Genomic DNA, 18,475 nt, shown 5'->3' with positions numbered 1-18,475 from the left:
GTATATGAAAGAGGGGCTACTTCTGACGTAAATGAAACAATGTACTCCTAACTTTTTTTCTTATTTTTGTATATTTTAGGGTGATTTTAAAGGTGTTTACTGACATTAGGAAAAAGTTAATCTTATATCTTGTAACTTGTGTTTTTTTAACATTTGTAATTTTTTTTTGAGTTGTCAATTTAAATTTGTATTTATTTATTATATTATGTGCAGTGGCATCTGGATAAGACACTGTTAATAAACTGAGTAAACCATTTGGTTACAAGGTTATAGGTAGAACAAAAGGTGTAAGTATCCTCATGCTTGTTGCTACCAGCAGTGTTCAGAGCAGATGCAGAGAAACTGACCCATTTCTGGTATATCTCATAGAACTGGCCAGAAATATACTCCGGGTATGTCTATGCTACAGCAGCACAGCTACGACGCTGCAGCTGCACACTGTAGCACTGTAGTGTAGACACAGCAACAGAAGGGGAGAGGCTGGTGACATGCCGGTGTCTACACCAGTGCTTAGGTTGGCTTAACCACATCTCTCGGGTGTGAATTTTTCACACCCCTGACTGTTGTAGCTTGGTGGACCGAAGTTTTAAGTATACACCAGGCCTGAGGTAATTTTGCCACAGTTCTCTTTTTCTGGAATCAACTTTGTACCTGGCCAGTGGCCCAGCAGAGATTACAGACTTCAGTGGGACATTCCCCTGTAACAGTTTGATCTTGGAATGAACAGATACCCAGAAAATTTTAACTGCAGGACATCTGTATTACATGCATACAATCACGGTTTCTCCAACATCTAGTGGCATTAGAGCCTGGTTTCTTACTCAAACAGAATAGATAGCTATAAAATGTCTTGAGTCTAAATAATGAATTTCCTTCTTGTATAAATACAAATCTTACGTGCTTTGCACCAAATCTGTCTCCTGTCTTAGAGTAGGGCATACTGTTACTCACTTTTTTCCCCAGGTAGTCTCAAGACCAAAACTGCCTAGAGCATGCCTCTCCTAGTTATAGTTATCTCTGTGCGTGTTTGTTTGTGTAAGAGAATCAACAAATCTAGAATTCTGTTTGTGCATTGTTTCAGTCTGCTTCAATGCTAAGAGTATAGTTTTGAGGAAACAATTCAGAGCCTCTCTGCATGTAAACTTACATCATTTGAAATAAACCAGTTAGTTAAACTAAACAGGTGCAAAAGGACACTCTTATTTCAGTTTAGCTTAGACCTGTTTTTAATTCCTTAAACTAAACCAACTAAGAACTGTCCACCGCCTTTTGCACCTGTTAACTAAATTGGTTTAAAAAAAACAGTTTGGTGAAACTGGTGCAACTCTGGATATATGTGCCTATACAAATGTTCAGCTTAAGTCCTCATTTCTTATGAATAGTTTAGAATCATAAACTTGCCTAGCATACAACTCTTTAGATATCAGCAATTACTTGAGCTGGGCCAAAATGTTTGCAACCTTGGTTTAGAATTAGAATGTGTAAATATTTTTCCACTGTGTCTTAACTCAAATTTCATGATGAATTTTAACAGGGTAGAAAAATCACGTCTTGGGTTGAACCTAAGCATGACACAAATCAGCCCACTTGGAATAGAATACTTGCTTCAGCTTTAGTTCAGAGAATACTTCCCCAGTAACTAGAAAATTCTGGACTTAATTATTCATAGGATGTGAAAGTATTTTGATACCGTTACAGAGGGGTTCTCTGTAAAGTGCTGTTTTTATTGGCTTGTTGATGTATATGAATCTGCTTATCTAAACCGTACATACAGAAGTATGCAATTACTTTGCTAGTAACTTTTGTTGGATGCTTAACAGTGTTTCATAGGCCCTGATCCTGCAGTAAGAACTGCTTACGTAGACCCCTACACCCACACTGAACTTTGCTGAAGTCAGTAGGGTTCTGTGTGGATGCTGGGAACTGCTTGTGTGGTTCTCTGGGCAGAATGAGGACTATGGTGAGGATAAGTTGAATCTATAAAAACCATAGACTTTTTCTTTCGGGGAGGAAATTCTGATACATTGAAATGTATCTTAAAAACTGTTAGTGTACAGCTTTATTTTTATTTTAGTTCAAGTTATTCTTCAACTGCTCTGGATTTTGAGACTGAACACAAATTGGATCCAGTGTTTGATTCTCCAAGAATGTCAAGACGCAGTTTACGCTTGGTCACTTCAGGATATAATGCAACAGATGATGCCCAAAATGACAACATTCATAGCAATTCCTATATTGGAAACGTATCTTTGTCAGATCAGTCATCCAGGTAAGCAGACTTTATTTTTTTTATATATTTAATGCAAGTTACCTATTGGCAGATTCTAGGTTTGCCCATTTAATCATGTATCGGACAAATAATTCGTGGCTGATCCAGAACTCAGACTTAATGTTGGAATGTGGCAGTGCGAAAGAGACTCTTCGATTTTTACTGTAGTAAAAACTGAAATAAACTTATAATTAAAGAGCTTAGATTGCATGTTTCTCAGTCTTGTGCAAAGGGAATTTTGTCTTAATCTTAGACAGAAAAAACAGCTGAAAGGAAAAAGATGGTTTCCTCTCCTCCTCTTATTAAACATAATTTTCAACAGTAGAACGAGGACTAAATTTCAGCTTTGTTGCATTTTGCTGAGATAAGAACTCTGTGGCCAATGTGCTGTGCACCAACTCAGTAGCGCCAGTGGCCTTTTTTTTTAAATCTGGTCTTCGGAATACTTGCCTTTGAATTATTTTGCCAGTGATGCCAGTGGCCTTTTTTTTTAAATCTGGTCTTCGGAATACTTGCCTTTGAATTATTTTGCCAGTGAAACAAACATTTTTTGTTCTGTTAAACATTTTAGGACACAATGTTGACTGTGAAATTAACTATATCTTAAATGAGAAGAGTGACAGTAATAGAAGCAAATTTATGATCCTAACTCTATAAAACTTTTTCACTTGTTCAACTGTCTGCATTGCAAGTAATCCCCTTGACGTCAATGGGACTACTCACTCACCTGCTTAAGATTAGTCCCACTGAAGTCAATGAGACAACTTTACACACTGCAAGTAACAGGTAAATCAGTCTTTCTAGGATTGTGGCCTAAATCATGAAAATTCAGATGAGAAAACATACAAAGGTGGCTATTCTTCATAAGAACTCACTAGAGCCCTTAAATGAAACTGTACGCTGTTGATAGTTACTCATCTGATAGTCTAACATATAACATTTGGGTATATGAATCATAGGGTTAGAAGGGACTGCAAGGGTCATCTAGTCTAACCTCCTAGATATGCCGAACTCTGCTATACAAAAATTTAAATATACAATTAATATTCAATATGTAATCTAGAGTAAAATGCCTGAAATGTTTGCAGTTGGATATATGCTGAGAGCAAGGGGAGACAAACCAAATGTTCATCTTGTATATAGCTTTGGTTACCAGTGAAACTGGTTAGCCTAAAAAGCCTTTTCAGTGCAGTTTGTATCCCCATCAATACGAAATACTTAAATCAGACTAAAATTAATCATACAAAAATTAAACTCCTTACATACTAAATGCGGAGCTTAGAGCTTACTTATAGAATCATAGAAATGTAGGTCTAGAAGGGACCTTCAAAGGTCAAGGCCAGCTCCCTGCACTGAGGCAGGACCAACTAAACCTATACCATCCCTGACAGGTGTTTGTCCAAACCATTCTTAAAAATCTCACAAGGGGGATTCCACAACCTCCCTTAGAAACCTATTGCAGAGCTTAACTACCATTCTAGTTAGAAAGTTTTTCCTAATATCTAACCTGAATCTCCCTAGCTGCAGATTAAGCCCATTACTTCCTGTCCTACCTCCACTGGATGTGGACAAAAATTGATCACTGTGCTCTTTCCATTAGCCCTTAACGTATTTGAAGACTGTTATCAGGTCCCTCCTCAGTCGTCTTCTCTCAAGAAGACTAAACATGCCCAGGTTTTTTTAACCTTTCCCCATTGATCAGGTTTTTTAAAAAACTTTTTATCATTTTGATTGCTCTTCTCTGGACTCTCTCCAATTTTTCCATATCTTTACTAAAGTGTGGTGCCTGCAACTGGACACAGTACTCCAGCTAAGGCCTCGCCAATACAGAGTAAAGTAGGACAGTTGCTTCCCTTGTCTTACGTATGACACCCCTGTTTAATACACCCCAGCATATTAGTCTTTTTCATAGCTGTATCACACTGTTGACTCATTTAATTGTGTGGTGCACGGTAACTCCCATATCCTCTTCAACAATACTATCGCCTAGCCAAGTTGTTCCCCGTTTTGTAATTGTGCGTGTGATTTTTCGTTCCCAAGTGTAGTACTTTGTACTTGTATTTACTGAATGTCATCTTGTTGAATTCAGACCAATCCTCCCAAGTTGTCAAGGTCATTTTGAATTCTAATTCTGTCCTTCAAAGTGCTTGCAACCCCTCCCAACTCAGTGTTGTCTGAAATTTTATAAGCACACTTTTCATTCCGTTATCCAAGTCCTTAATGAAAATATTGAGTAGTACCAGTCCCAGGACTGAGCCTTGCTGAATCCCACTGATACACCCTCCCAATTTGACACAAACCATTGATAACTACCTTTCAGTATGTTCTTTTTTGTTTAATGTTATGGCATCTCTTCATGTTCTGCCTTTTTTTCTTTAGAACAGCAAAGCAGCGCAAAAGTATGAGCAAGCAGTCTGTCACTGTGAAACATACTCCAAGAAAAAATGTATCCAGCTCTTCTATTTTTAGCCAAAGTAGTTTCAATAGCCATGCCAGTGATACATCTCTGGTATCTACTGTATTGGATGAATCTTTGATTCAGGAGCAAACAGAAGTTGACCATTTTTGGGGTAAGTAATACAGTGCTACTACACATTTGAATATTTATGCCAGCCTGTGATGTGAAAGCTATTTTGAGGTTCTATTTGTTTTTTGTTTTTTGTAGAAGCTTCCTTACCTAAAGAACGTTGATAGCAACATACTTATTACCATGTTTGTCTAAAGGTCACCACTTACTGTCTAAATTCTTACTATAGTTTTGGCAGAGGACACATTACCTTTGAATAAAATGTTTAACATATTATTGCTGCACAGTAAGACTGATATGCCAACCAAAATGTACTGCCTCAACATAGCAAAGATGCTCACTAGCAAGATGCTCTCTGTGGATTTAGTGTTCTTCTGCTATTGTCATTTCTGAAGCTCAGCAGGAGTCTCCTACTGAAGGTATCATAAAGAAAAATCCTAGATAACAAGTTTAGTTAAAAAGATAAGTAAGTTACAACATGTGACTTTTATCATGAACAAATATGGATGTGTGAAATGTGTTCAGTCACAACAGAGAAGCAGGAAGCTATTGTATGTGTGTTCATAGGTTAGTGAAGTTGTAGATTTTTAAATATAATGAAATTTCCAGTGGATAGCAAAAGTAAAGATTATGGAGATTAGGCACCTGTGCGGCTAGTCCAATATTTGGATTATGTGATTCACATGACACCACCTTTCAACAGACACTTCTTCTTTTATGCTTTTGTAGTTAATAGGTTTTTGTTTCAAGCCTAAGCACAATTGCATTTGGGATGCTAACATGTTTTTCTGGCAACTGTACGCAGAATGCAGATTTTAAAAAAGAGGTTTAATATAAATTGTGATCAAACTACAGAATAGTTGTGTGTGCATCATGAAGTAACGTGGCTATTTATTTATAGTACTCTGAGGCTGGTGAATCTGCAATTAATGACTTCTTAAAAGTTATCCGTTGTGTGAGAAATTGGAGGTAGAGAGAGAAGAGAAAAGCCTGGTGTAAATCCGTATACATCGAGCTGCCTAAAAAGGGAGACATGCCTGCCAGATTGCAAGAACTGTAGAATGATCTCTAATTTCTAAGATGCAGCTTTGTCACTTTAACATTAAGAGTAGATTGGAGTGATAAGAGGACAGGTAATAAGCGGAAAGGTAGTATAGATAAAGCATTCACTTGTGTTGCTTCGACCAGAAAGTTTAGACTCGTTATCTGGAAAGTGCATTTATTGGTCATGAAAGATTAGTTTGGAGCAATTTAGTAACTCTTGAACAGAGAGAGAAAAATCCATATTACTAAAGCCTTGACTACACTAGAAAGGATTTGCTTGCATAGCTATTCCAGCAACCCTTTGTAGTGGAAATGCAACTTATACCAGCAAAAGAACTCTTGCCATTCTACCACACTTCTGGCATAGCTGTGCTGGCAAAATGTTTAAGTATAGATAAGGCTTCAGTCTCTGACTGCTCAGACTACTTGGAGATGGTAATCCTTTCTGAACAAAGGTCTGATCCTCTACTCCTTGCTCATGCAAAAATCCCATTCACTCTGGAATAAGGAGTGCCAGACTGGGTAGCAGAAGACAGCATTGTTGTTGAAGATGTTGGTCCTGCTCTGCCTATAAGAAAGGGGCTCTATTAGTAGTAATGGTGTAATACCTCTTTGGGTTCTTCTAGGGAAAGCTTTTTCCCCAAAATGACTTACTGTGGACAAGAACCTGGTTGATCTGCCTATTGCTAGGCTGGTGCTCCAGGTGATACTTTGTGCCTCAGACCCAGTAATCTAACCTGGATCTCTACTTCGTGTGCGTGCGTGCGTGTGTGTGTGTGTGTGCGTTTGTTACATGGATGGGGATGTACCATAGAAGCTGTATGCAGTAGCTCTGGGTAGGGATGAGAGAATGGAACTCCTATCTGCTGCAGCAATTCCTCCGATCTAGGAATGTCTTTGATGCTCCAAAGGAAATTCAGTTTTTGCTTCCTCCTCTCTTGGAGGGTGAGGGTAGCTGAAATGCAGATATCCTTGTAAAGATCGTTTTTAAAAAAATATATATATTTTTTAGGAATCTGTTAAATACAAGAGTCTATATCCCAAATATCCAATAATTGACGTTAACCAATTTCACAACGCTAACATCTTATTTCAGTTTAATCTGTGGAAATGTAGCTTACTGTACAAATGTGTGTGTAAATAAACTAGACTTCAGTTACTCTAGACTCTAGTTTCAAGTTACTGATGCCTTAAATTTCCCCAAAAAGAAAAAAGCAAGAGACTAGCTTTCCAGCCACGATTATTTAAAAAAAGTCTTCTTTCCTTCCACTCTTCAACTTCCTAAGAAGAAACAGGGAAAACAGGGCTGGCCATAGTGGGACTTTATGATGCTGTCCCGTTACAGGCTGCTTGTTTCTGATTAGTAGATTTTTCAACTCCCACAACCTTGAATTGGAAGAAATTATACTGTAACTTTAGTCTAATATTCTGTGCTAAATTTGACAATGGCTGGTTTAGCTGGGTCTTCCAGTTTATGTATTGAACTGTGGTTGTAGTAAAAATGGTTACTAAGCAACAGAAACAGCATATGTTTCTAATTATCTAGCCTTCTCAATAGTCACCTGGGAGCTGAGAAATTACGTATGTTGGCGCTTCAGTTTTCTTCTTGTCACAACCTTCTTCATGGATAATGTAACTGTAAATTGTCACCTCAAAAATACCTGTATATACTGAAATCCCCCACAACAGTTAATGAATAAATGTAATATTCTAATCTTAAAATGCATCTCCTTTGTGGGTTCTAGAAATAACAGAAATTTTTGTTTTGAGTACAATTTAGCTATAGTAGTTGTTTTGCAATCTGGAGACTTCTATGTAATTGTACTCAGTAGGAAAATTTTCTGTTTTTTAGGGCTTGATGATGATGAATGCGATCTTAAAGGTAACTGCAGTCCTCCAACTCTTCTCTCCCCCCCTCCCCCCATTAGTAGGTTGCAATGAATGGGTTAATTGTTCTTTTTTGATACATCAGGTGGGGAGACAACAGTGATTCAGGGAAATGGTGATATAGCAACAGCTGAAACACAGACTACCATGATCAATGGCTATACTTGCAGTGACTGCAGTATGCTTTCTGAACGGAAAGAGGTCCTCACAGCGTACTCTGCTTCTCACATGCCATCTTCAAGAATTTACTCGAGGGATAGAAGCCAAAAATACAAGTCTAGTAAGTGATTTTCTTCCTTTTTTTGTGGTATTGTAAATGTCTTGTTTCTTGATGTATAAAGCTACATGTATTTGGAGGGTATAAAGATGATTCCCCCTCCCCCCGCTGAATTTATCAAGACTAATTGAATTCTAAATACCAATTAGCATACATCCTATGATGAATTTTTGTTCGTATCAAGCTACGCTTCATGGAGTTGACATCTGCTGTACATCAGAAGCTGACGATATGAATTTTCCACACAGTTACAGGGAATATAAATGTGCGACATCAAAATAAAATGATACAGAATCTGGCAGAAAATAGTTCATACTTTCAAATTGATCAAGCTCATAATGTGGTGTTGTAGACAGTATTGGTTCTTAGCGGTAGATGATTTTCTTTTACACCTCATTATAACAATGAGGGTCAGGTTATCATTTTGTTATCAAATTCCGCTTTAAAACTCTTTTCCATTATAACTCACCAGTAATAGGAGCTCAAAAGAGTTAAACAAAAACAACCAAACATAATCAGCAAATTGTTGTTGTTCGTAAATATCATCCGCTCTATAGAAAGATTTTTTTAAAAAAAAAATCCCTTCTGTTTCCTTCTATAGACTCTAATTTTTATTGTGTTCTATAAGTTAGGCCCTCTTCTCAGACCTTAGATCTAACAGGGCTCTAATTGTTTCTGAGGGAGGACCCAGAATGGAAAGGCTGTGGCTTCAGCAGTTTTCCTTCTCAGTGTACAATTTCTGGAGCTTTTTCTTAAGTATGGCTGTTGGCTGCCTATATGGAGTTCTGGTTTTCCAGGCTAATCTTTGGATATTGCTCTTCTTAAGTGCCTTCCTTTGGAAAGCAGAAAGTTTGATATCCTTCACCATCCCAACGCCTCATCTGTATTCTTTGGTTGTTGGTAGTCTTCTTGAAGATCATTTTAGGAGGAAGGCATGCTCTTTTGTTGCCCTCATTTTCAGAATTTGAGGGTTGTTTCAGTTGCTATCCCTTCTGGGCCAAGGTGTGACCCTCATTTTAGCGTGTCCTGAATAGTAAGAAGTCAGTTTCTTGACACTCTTAGGGAAACTCAGGAGGATGCAAGGGAAATTATTTAGATTGTAAGCTCTGTGGGATAAGGACTGCCTCTTGCTATATGTTTGTACAATAGGACCCCAATCTTAAATAGGTTTAATAAACTTTCAATATTTAAATGGGACATTGGAGTCTAGAAATCTTTCTTTTTTAATACCATCTCTCTTCTACACAAAACTCTCACAGGGGGACTCTCACAAGATTCTCATCTGTGAGGATACTTCAGCAGTTGAAAGCAAGATAGCCAAATGCTGGTTGGCTACAAAATACCAAAGCTTTTAAGAAAGCAGGAGTACAGGGATGATTGTGCTAATTATTATTCTTTTGCATGTGCACTAAAGTGGAGGAGACGATAACCGAGGAAAAAGTCTAGTAGTAACTGCCTTGAGTACTAGAAAAGCTTTGTATTTGACTTCCATGCACTTGGAAGTATGAAGGGGGAGGAGGAGAAAACACTCTCTTCCTCCCTGCCCCCTCTTTCAACAAGAATTCAACTTAAGCCCTTTTTTGTTCTAGGTTGGGATTTTAAGATTCTAACTGTTCATGGGTTCAGCATGGAGAAATCCTGAGTTCTGAAGATAGGTAATTAATTACAATTTAAATGTTGGCAAAAGTGATTAGCTGTCTTCAAGTTTTCAATCCCATTTAACCAGGAAAGGCTTGTAACTTGAGCCTTTTGCCCTGGGAAAACAGTCACTCCAGACCATGGTTTAGGCATGCCAGCATTCCAGAAACTTTCACTGTTGTTGCTTCAGGTATACTTAGCCATAGATAAATGGTGAAGTTCAGAAGTAAGGCCTGTCAAACCAGCACAACTCACAATTGCTACACTTCCACAAATTTTGTATCCCTGGATAAGTAACTAAAATTTTAGCTATTTCTAGTTTGGTATCAACAGGTGGAAATGCAAGTAGTTAATAAATGGAGAATGAAATTGTGTAGGGAAATAATTTTGTATTCACACTTTTTTAATAGGAAACACCCCTTTCTACATGAATAAGATTCTACGATTGATCAAATATACTGCAACATCTTTTGCATCACTGTTAGTGCAACTATTTCAAATGGTTTTGCTGAACCTGGGTTATGAATTTAAAGGTACCTTTTTTAGTGGTCTTCCCTTCCTCTGTCTCCTCCAAAGCCACTACCTCAATAAAAAGCCCTGTGCTTTTTTTCTTATGTGGCTTTTCATCCATTTCACCTGCTGCACCATGGTGTCTTCCATAGTAATTTGGCTGGTTTCTCTTATGCTCACTTGCACCTTTTTTTTTCCTTGGGAAGTGTCCATATACAGGTATATGGTAACTGTGTGGTTTTTTTCTGTTTGGTCTTCTTTTCTTCCCAGGAAATTGCATGGGCAGGGGGAGGTCGGGGGGGTTGACACTGCCACACTGTAATTTTTTCAGTGTTTTCAAAATGCAGTTTTCTTGCTTCCTCTAGACTTGAGCTTCATGTTCCTAAATCTAAGTTTGTTTTAGTTCTGCAAGGTTAAGTCTCCTCATTAACACTTTCTCTGCAGGCTGTTCTGCTGTTTGTAATGTGGTGCTTATTGCCTGTCCCTCGGGGTATGTCTACATAGTAACTAGACACTGGTATCAGGCCCATGCTAGCCAACTCGGGCTCCCTGTGAGGTGGGAGGGTCCGGGCTCCAAGTGAGGTGGGATGGTCCAGGCTCCAGCCCAAGCCCAGAAGTCTACACGGCAATGAAATAGTCCCGCAAACCCAAGTTGGCTGGCACGAGCCAGACGTAGGTGTCGAGTTGCTGTGTAGTTATACCCTCAGAGTAAATCTTCTAACTATTATGTTAAAGTTGACAGAAAATAACTGTATCCTTCATGCTCAGCTGAAAGGGATTCCTCATCTTCCTCCCACTCCTTCAGTAATGCTTTTTCTGCCTTTCTGATATCGGGAATGTCTGGTCTCTCCTGGATTCTCCACTAAAACCAGGGAAGTGGTGTAGCACTTGGTCCGCAACTGAAAGGATGGGGGTGTTCAACAGTGTTGGTTTTTTGAGTAGAGTATTGGAACTAAATAGGTGTAAAGCAGTTCTGAACACAGATTTAAAAATAACTGCTCCTCCTGTCGCATCCTCAAGTAATCCATGTTTCAGTTGCTACCTGGTGAGGCTTGAACTAATTCTCCATTGCCAATAGTGTGTTCCACGAAAAATTGTAGACCGCTAGATCTGAATTTGAGATTTTTTTCATTAGAAATTCAGATCTTATCTAATCAAGCTTTCCTGGAAGGTGCTACAGACAAACGGAGAACTGGTAAGTTTGACTTCCCAGGTACCAAGCAAGTAGAACTCAAAATTAAGCATTCAGTTAAAAACTGCTTCCCCAAATAATTAACTGGGGGGAGTGTGTGGTGACAAATTCTGTGAGCCTTGAATCTCCCCCAAGGCGCGGTGCGGCTGGGATTGTGCAGATTTCACTCACTCAGACCATGGGGACAGGAGCCCTTTGGTCAGCCGATCCCCGGATGGAGACGGCGCCCAGACTCAAACACACCACAGGAGGACGGATAGACACAGAGACAAGACAGTCCTCAGTCCGGACAAAACACAGAAATAATTACCTGACCAGATTCCTGATGTCAGATCCTGGGATCCCTACCAGAACAGAGTGGGAACCAACAGGTTCGATGGCGTAGACTTCACTGTGGTCATGCACCCTTCCGTTCTGGCGGAGGACCCTCAGGCCAAATGCCCAGGTGCCAGCTTGCCACGGCCATGCTAAGAACGGTCAGGAGTCACACAGCCCCAGTGAAGAAGGTTGCCATCTCGGTGGAACCTCCAAATTGTCAAAGTCAGATTCAAGGCTCACAGAATTTGTCAGACCACTCTGTTTATTAGCAAAGCGCTTTTCCAGTGCACCCAGATATGTGAGCCTTCTGCAGAAGCTCAAGCTAACTTATTTATACAGATAAGCCAAAGCCAATTTAACATAAGAGACAAAAGGAAGCAGAAACTGACAAATATACATACATATCTTATTTGCATACTAACATTTACCAATCTCCTAGCTCAGTAGGAGCTCTAAGTTAATTAGTTTGAGGACCCATTGTCTCACACTCCTTAATGTTTCTCTTCCTGACAACTGTATTTCAACAAACCCACCAGATGCATTTCTTTAATGAATTATAATTTCAGTATAATTCATTCTATTTTCACAGTGGTATGTGAGTTAAACACCTATTTAACAGTTGCACTGTTTCAGATGCAGCCTTCAGTTAGGGGGCAAGTACCCAATTGACTTCCAAGAAGACCACAGCAAAACCAGGAAAGAGTAGACTAGACTTAGTTAATATTTGTAAGGCAAAAAACAAGAAGGAAAAAGGTTTGACCCACAGGGTAGAGGGGCTTCCTTTAGACATCATAAAGTTGCAAAAAATGTACACATGCATGCCCTCTGCAAGTCACCTTACACACCAAATACCTTTTTAAGGTCTCCTGTAGGTGGCTTGGCTTTATAACTAAATAAATCAGGTCAGTTTACTTGTTAAGCTAGCTATCTGAAGTTTTGGACTCCAGAGAGTTAAATTCTATACCCTCTTTCTGCATGTATTGCAGCTCACTCGAATTACTGTGGAAGTATGAATGTAAAAGACTTTCTCAAAGAGGATGGCCATCTTGGTATAAATGGGGAATCCTTGTGTAAGTATGGTTGGGTTGTTTTTTTTTTGTTTGTTTGTTTTCTCTTTTCTGTCTTTTAGCTTTGGGTTGGAGTCCTGGATGTCACAGTGACATCTAGATGATATGAAACAACTCTATAGAAGTTGTATACCTGAACAGTAGTTTTGTGTTTTTTAATTTAGATGCTAAGTAATAACACACAAGTGTATTGCTGCAACATTTTCTATAGGAGCAAATATCTGTGGGATTTTGTCTTGTTAATCTTTCTTACCTACCTTAGTTCTTGGTTTTGGAAAATGATACTGTGACGTAACTGGAACATGTCTGTCTTGTTAGTAGTTTTATTGGTTAACTTGTCACTATTAATTGATTGTTACCATAACCAACAGGTGATGACTGTAAGGGGAAGAAACATCTTGAAACATACACAACAGTCCACATGCAATCCTCAAGGTCTAAAAGGGTAGCAAGGACCATTTGGCACACCTTTTCTTATGCAGGTTGACTTGCACTTTTTTTTTTCATTTGCTTTTATTTTACATCACAACCTCACAAATGTTAATCACTCTTACTGCTTTGTGTTTTTAGTTGAACTGTAATTTTCAAAATAGATTAGGCTGAATTAACTGTAAAAATGTTCTGGAAGAATAGTTACATGGAATCTCTTCTACTCCATGTGTTACTTGCTACAATATTAGACTCACTGATTAGATTAAGGAGGAGCTTGGCAGATATAATAGTCTGTTTACATATGGCACAATTGCTATGAAAGGAAGTTATAGTAATTTATTACCATATGATGTGTATTTTAAAGTATTAAATACAAAGCAAAAGTTTTTGTTTTGTTTTTTGTGTTTAAGCTATACTTTACGTAAGTGTATATTTCTGGAAGGACGGAAAACAGGATTTAAAGAGAAAAGGGACATTAAGATAACTCCTATATAGGGTATTTTATTATTTTGTACCCTGATTTTATTTTTATACCCTGATTTTTATTTATTTATTACAAGACTCTCTCATGTAGTTAGTATACTATCTATCCTATGAAATGGATCTACTAATGCTTGAATTAGGCACAGGCATCAAGATGCTTTAGAGCTATTTGCTGTCAATCTATTTTCATGCAGCAAAGAAGAATAGTGTGAGACATTTCTTCAGTCACCTAACTGGTTTTATAAAATACTGAGCTGTAACGTTTGGTGCCCCTCAGAGACTGAGCAGCACATCCTCTGCTAATCTAAAGTTTAGAATTCCTCTAAATTTATTTGTGGTGGTCTAGTTCTATAGAACAACAACAACAAATCTACACTTAGTGTCAGAGTCAAAGGCCATTAATCTTTCCATTGACTTCAGTGGGCTTTGGGTTAGGCCTTTGAAAAACCAACTGACACAGTCATACCATAAAACATGCAGCTGAATTTAATTATAAAAATGAACAATAATTTACCTAATTACTTGTAATTTTACTTTCAGTAAGGCATATTCTTTTCTTATTCTTATGCTTCTCAATATCTCCTCTTGTTAATGATATTATGGTCAATATTTTTTAAATAACGATCTTGAAGAATTAATTCTTGAAGTTTTAAATGTTCCAGAAACTTGCAGCGTACACTTGAAGACAAAACCAAGAAACTTTGAAAGGGTTGCCTGACTAAATATGCACTTGTGTTATAATAAAGAGCGGATGGTTGAAGGGTATTAATTAGGACATTTTTCTGACAGACTATTGTACCATAAAACATAGGCTCTTTATATTCTGAAAAGATGGTATTTTAATTACCCAGATGATAAAATCTGGATGTTGAACTGTCTATGTACTAGCATATTGTCTTTTTCCTTTTAATGGTGTTAGCGCCACTTATGTCCATATTTTCTTATTAGCAGTAATACTCATTTTGTGTATAATGTTTTTAAAAGTTTACAAACTACTGGAGGATATACACTAAAATTATACTATATGTAATTCTCGTAACTTCAGAAGCTAAAGAATCTCTCTACTCTACTGCTTTTATTGTAAACGATAGGTCAGGTTGTCTGTATATACATTACATATATATAGTTCATTTGTTATACACCAGGTTACTTTGTGCTACAAGTGTTGCAAACAGTGGGAGCAACAGGATGGTTTATGTCTCAGAAGATGTTATCACTACTTTGGCTGGCCATTGTTTCTCCAGGTTACTATCTTGATCTCTGGTTTTGTGCTTTTGCATGTGTTCTGCCTCTGCTGGCAAACTAGGAGTCTACACTATGTGATTGCCTCACTGATGCTGACTCAACTGTGCTTTGGATGGTACTTTACTGTTTGTAAAGGCTAAACTATACAGTGACAAGATATATCTGTGTTCACAAATTCAATGGGAGATTAACAAGGCTGCTTCATATGAAAGGCAACATGTCTAATGGTTAGAGCAGACAAGGGGGGGATGAGGAAAACTGGGCCCTGTTTGATTCTCCCATTAACTCCCCATGGCTTTAGGAAACTTTCTTAATCTTTCAGTGCCACGGTATCCCTATAATCAAAATTAATATAATGCCTTTTTGAAGCTCATAGAGGCTTTTAGTTGAAAGGGGTTACCCAAGTGCAAAGCATGATTAAACGTAGCTGAACGGGTGTTGTGTTTTAACCTTATGAAATTTAGTTATTGCTTTACTAAACAAATTTCATCTTCTTGCATGGTGGCTTTTTGTGCTGAGTAGTTAATAATGCGTTGCAATACATAGCTGTGATATAAATTTAGATGAAAACAAGTTGCATGTGTTTCCTTTCACCATCCACCCCAACAATCTGTTTGTTGCACAAAACATTTTCTGCCATATTTGCATGTGCTTCTGCTTGGTCTCCCTTAGTATATATTCTGTAACAATTACATTTTTAGTTCATTGAATACATCCTTTCTCTTATAGGGAAGGCAGCTTCTGGGGTATTCTGGTGGCTTGGAACTGGATGGTATCAACTTGTTACTCTGATTTCTTTGTTCAATGTGTTTCTTCTTACAAGGTTTGTGAATTTATTTTTTAAACAGAATTTTCTTCCCTGAGTTACAGACTTGTTAGATTTGTGCTGTAAGAGTTGTGATTAAAATGCATGAAATTATCCTAGTTGAAGAATACAAGTGTAATGTCTGTGACAAAAGGAGAAAGCAAACTGTGTGTGTGTGTAAACACGGGAGGGAGAGGAAAATCTTTGCTATTTAGCAATTCTGTCTTTCTGAGGAATGAATCTGTTTATAGCTTTAGAATCATATACACTTCAGCAAAAAAGGAAAAAGGTGATCTGACAATATTCATTAATATTCTAAGAATGGGGGGACACATGTATGTCAGTATCTGTAATATGCCTTTCTAAATCAAAGTTGCTGCACATCTTTCTGTACAGAGCATACTGTATATTTTCATTTTAAATATGAGGTACTGGGTGAAGCGATTAAACAGCTACATAGCAAATAGTAAAAATTGTCAGACTAGTTACACAGGTCTGTTGTCCACCTTAACAGATTAAGAAATAACCATAATGAATTTGTCAAAGAAGTATACTTCAGTACTTTTCAGATGCATAATCTGTGTGTAATATGCACTAGAGGAAAAAGCGTGATATTTCTATGTAGCCAAAACTTAAGCTAGATCAATCTAAGATGTGAATAGGGCAGTGTATTTCCATATGCTGTTGAATTCTAAACAACGTGAAGACACTTCACTGTAATGTAAGACACTTCACTTCACTGTAATGTAAACTGAACTAACCTCTGTCATGAGATGCCATTATTTATACTCTTATGCGGTCTATTATACTATATGAGTTGGAGTCTGCTTTTTCCTGTACATGAGTAACTTCCATTCCACTAACACCTATGGACATAAATATGTATTTACAATGAAGAAAATAGAAACCCACATACCAAAGTGTGTGTGTGTGTACAGCTTTGTAAGCCTGACTCTCTCGTTCTAAGATGCTATATAGATTTGGTCATGTCAGGTTCAATATTTAGGTACAAAACAAAATTACTGAATGTAGTACCACTGTGTAAAATAAGTTTTGTATTTTTCTTTTCTCCAGCATGTTCTTGGGGGGCAGGGGGGAAGTAACTATTTGGGCAAGATACCATTGCTGACGTCATAAAATATCAGCATTTTTTGTGATACAATCCACAGAATTGAGCTCTAAGTGTTTAAAATTGAACCTCATGTTTAGGTTTATTTCATGCTAATGCCTCAACCAATTATAGAGCACAGTTAAAAATGATAGACCCATTCTTTGTCTAATTAAAAGTTAAATTTATTTCTCTGTTTCTAGATGCCTTCCAAAGATTTACAGGTTGTTACTGTTTCTCATCCCACTGCTGTTTTTGCTAGGTATGTGAAGTATTTGTTGTTAGTGCAAACTGGTCAATAGTTATTACAAATGTATCAAACTAGCATTTTTAGGTGAACTTGATGTTTATGAAAGATGTCCAGCTAACAGCACAGGAGACTGAAGTTCTGTTTGCTGACAGCAGCAATTCAAGTTTAGATTGCCCTGCCAGTGTGCTTTCCATCTGACATGGAAAGAATATCCCTGGTTGTGAAAAGGCAGTTCAGTTTCTGTGCCCCTTCGATATGTAGACCATCTCTGAGGGGGACTACAGGACAACCCGTTCATGACCAGGAACTGGAATGAGCCCATTAAGACATTTCACATAGATTACCTGTTGATGTTTTGTTAAATAAGTCTAATTGCATTATTATTGGCAGTGCTTATAATCAACAGTTACAGTGGCCCAACATTTTTCTATTTTTCAGTCTTTCTGGTTGTTGTAACTCTCTCTAACTTAAACATTTTGGGCAGAATATTCCATGCCAGATGTCTGCCCACAGATGAAATTTTTTTATTAAGTTTCACCTAAAATGATTCAGTCATATCTGAGAACGAGGCTAAGGAAAATTGCTCCTCACCAAAAAAATCTTTTGTTGTCTCTAGTGTCTCAATTCTTTGGAGCAGGGACTTATATGCTGCCAGAGGGATTGCTTTAGTGGTGGGATAATACTGCCTAATCTCATGGGTATTGTGAAGATAAGTGCTTTAATGTTTGTAAAGCATTAAGAGACTACCATGGAAACCCCATAGAAAAACTCCTAAGGAAATTAGTAATTCTGTATTCAGTGCAGAATCTGGATGGTGTGCAACAAATAAGATAATGGGCCACACATAGAACAATGAGGATAAAGAAGAAATATTGGCATGTGCCATTCAGTGAGTTAAATGTATCTTGTGCACTAACTGAGCCATGGGAAGTTATGTGATCATGTGAGGATTGTATCATAATGCATACACGTAAGAAGTCTGAATTAAGGTTGCACAAGCAACCTTAACTCTGGCATTTCCTAACCTTTGAGTGCTTAGTTTGCAACCTTAACACCCTTAAACATAGTTTGTTTGTTTTTAAATCTAGTTTTGTTTAGACTTTGGTAGTGCCCACAATGTGAAGTGCACTTTCCAAACACATAACATAGCTTCTGTCCTGAAGTAACTGCTTTAAAGTATTAACCCAAATGATCATAAAATCTGAGATTGCACCTCTTCTTAAAAACAATTTTTGCTTTTGTTTTTCTTTGATCTTCTTGCCTAAGGTATATGGTACTGGGGCTTTGAAGGCTTCCTTTCATTACTGCCTGCATTCAATTGGACAAACATACGTCAAACACAAAGAATAGATGAGCCTCTGCAGATTCTTAAACCACATCCTGATTCTTCTCACTATGTTCAGCCTCCAGAGGTAAAATACTT

At 37.8% G+C, this 18,475-nt stretch overlaps 1 protein-coding gene across 12 annotated transcripts in view; it reads left to right on the top strand.

The window, feature by feature from the left end:
- The window catches only part of SUN1 (Sad1 and UNC84 domain containing 1), a 62,041-nt gene that overhangs the window by 21,526 nt on the left and 22,040 nt on the right, over positions 1–18,475 (top strand). For 5 of the 12 annotated variants that reach the window (XM_048865903.2, XM_048865911.2, XM_048865901.2 and 2 more), the window contains 12 exons: positions 2,075–2,269; positions 4,649–4,839; positions 7,693–7,722; positions 7,813–8,007; positions 10,053–10,175; positions 11,288–11,347; positions 12,649–12,732; positions 13,101–13,211; positions 14,790–14,888; positions 15,619–15,712; positions 17,006–17,064; positions 18,319–18,464. In XM_048865903.2, coding sequence (XP_048721860.1) covers positions 2,075–2,269; positions 4,649–4,839; positions 7,693–7,722; positions 7,813–8,007; positions 10,053–10,175; positions 11,288–11,347; positions 12,649–12,732; positions 13,101–13,211; positions 14,790–14,888; positions 15,619–15,712; positions 17,006–17,064; positions 18,319–18,464 — 1,387 coding nt within the window. The remainder of the gene's footprint in view (positions 1–2,074; positions 2,270–4,648; positions 4,840–7,692; positions 7,723–7,812; positions 8,008–10,052; positions 10,176–11,287; positions 11,348–12,648; positions 12,733–13,100; positions 13,212–14,789; positions 14,889–15,618; positions 15,713–17,005; positions 17,065–18,318; positions 18,465–18,475) is intronic. The other 7 variants (XM_048865906.2, XM_048865907.2, XM_048865909.2 and 4 more) reach the window with 7 other exon arrangements.

The sequence above is a fragment of the Caretta caretta genome, chromosome 10, assembly GCF_965140235.1.
Source record: "Caretta caretta isolate rCarCar2 chromosome 10, rCarCar1.hap1, whole genome shotgun sequence".
NCBI lineage: Eukaryota > Metazoa > Chordata > Testudines > Cheloniidae > Caretta > Caretta caretta.
Note: the sequence above shows the minus strand (reverse complement) of the source record. Positions and strands in the feature narration are given on the sequence as shown.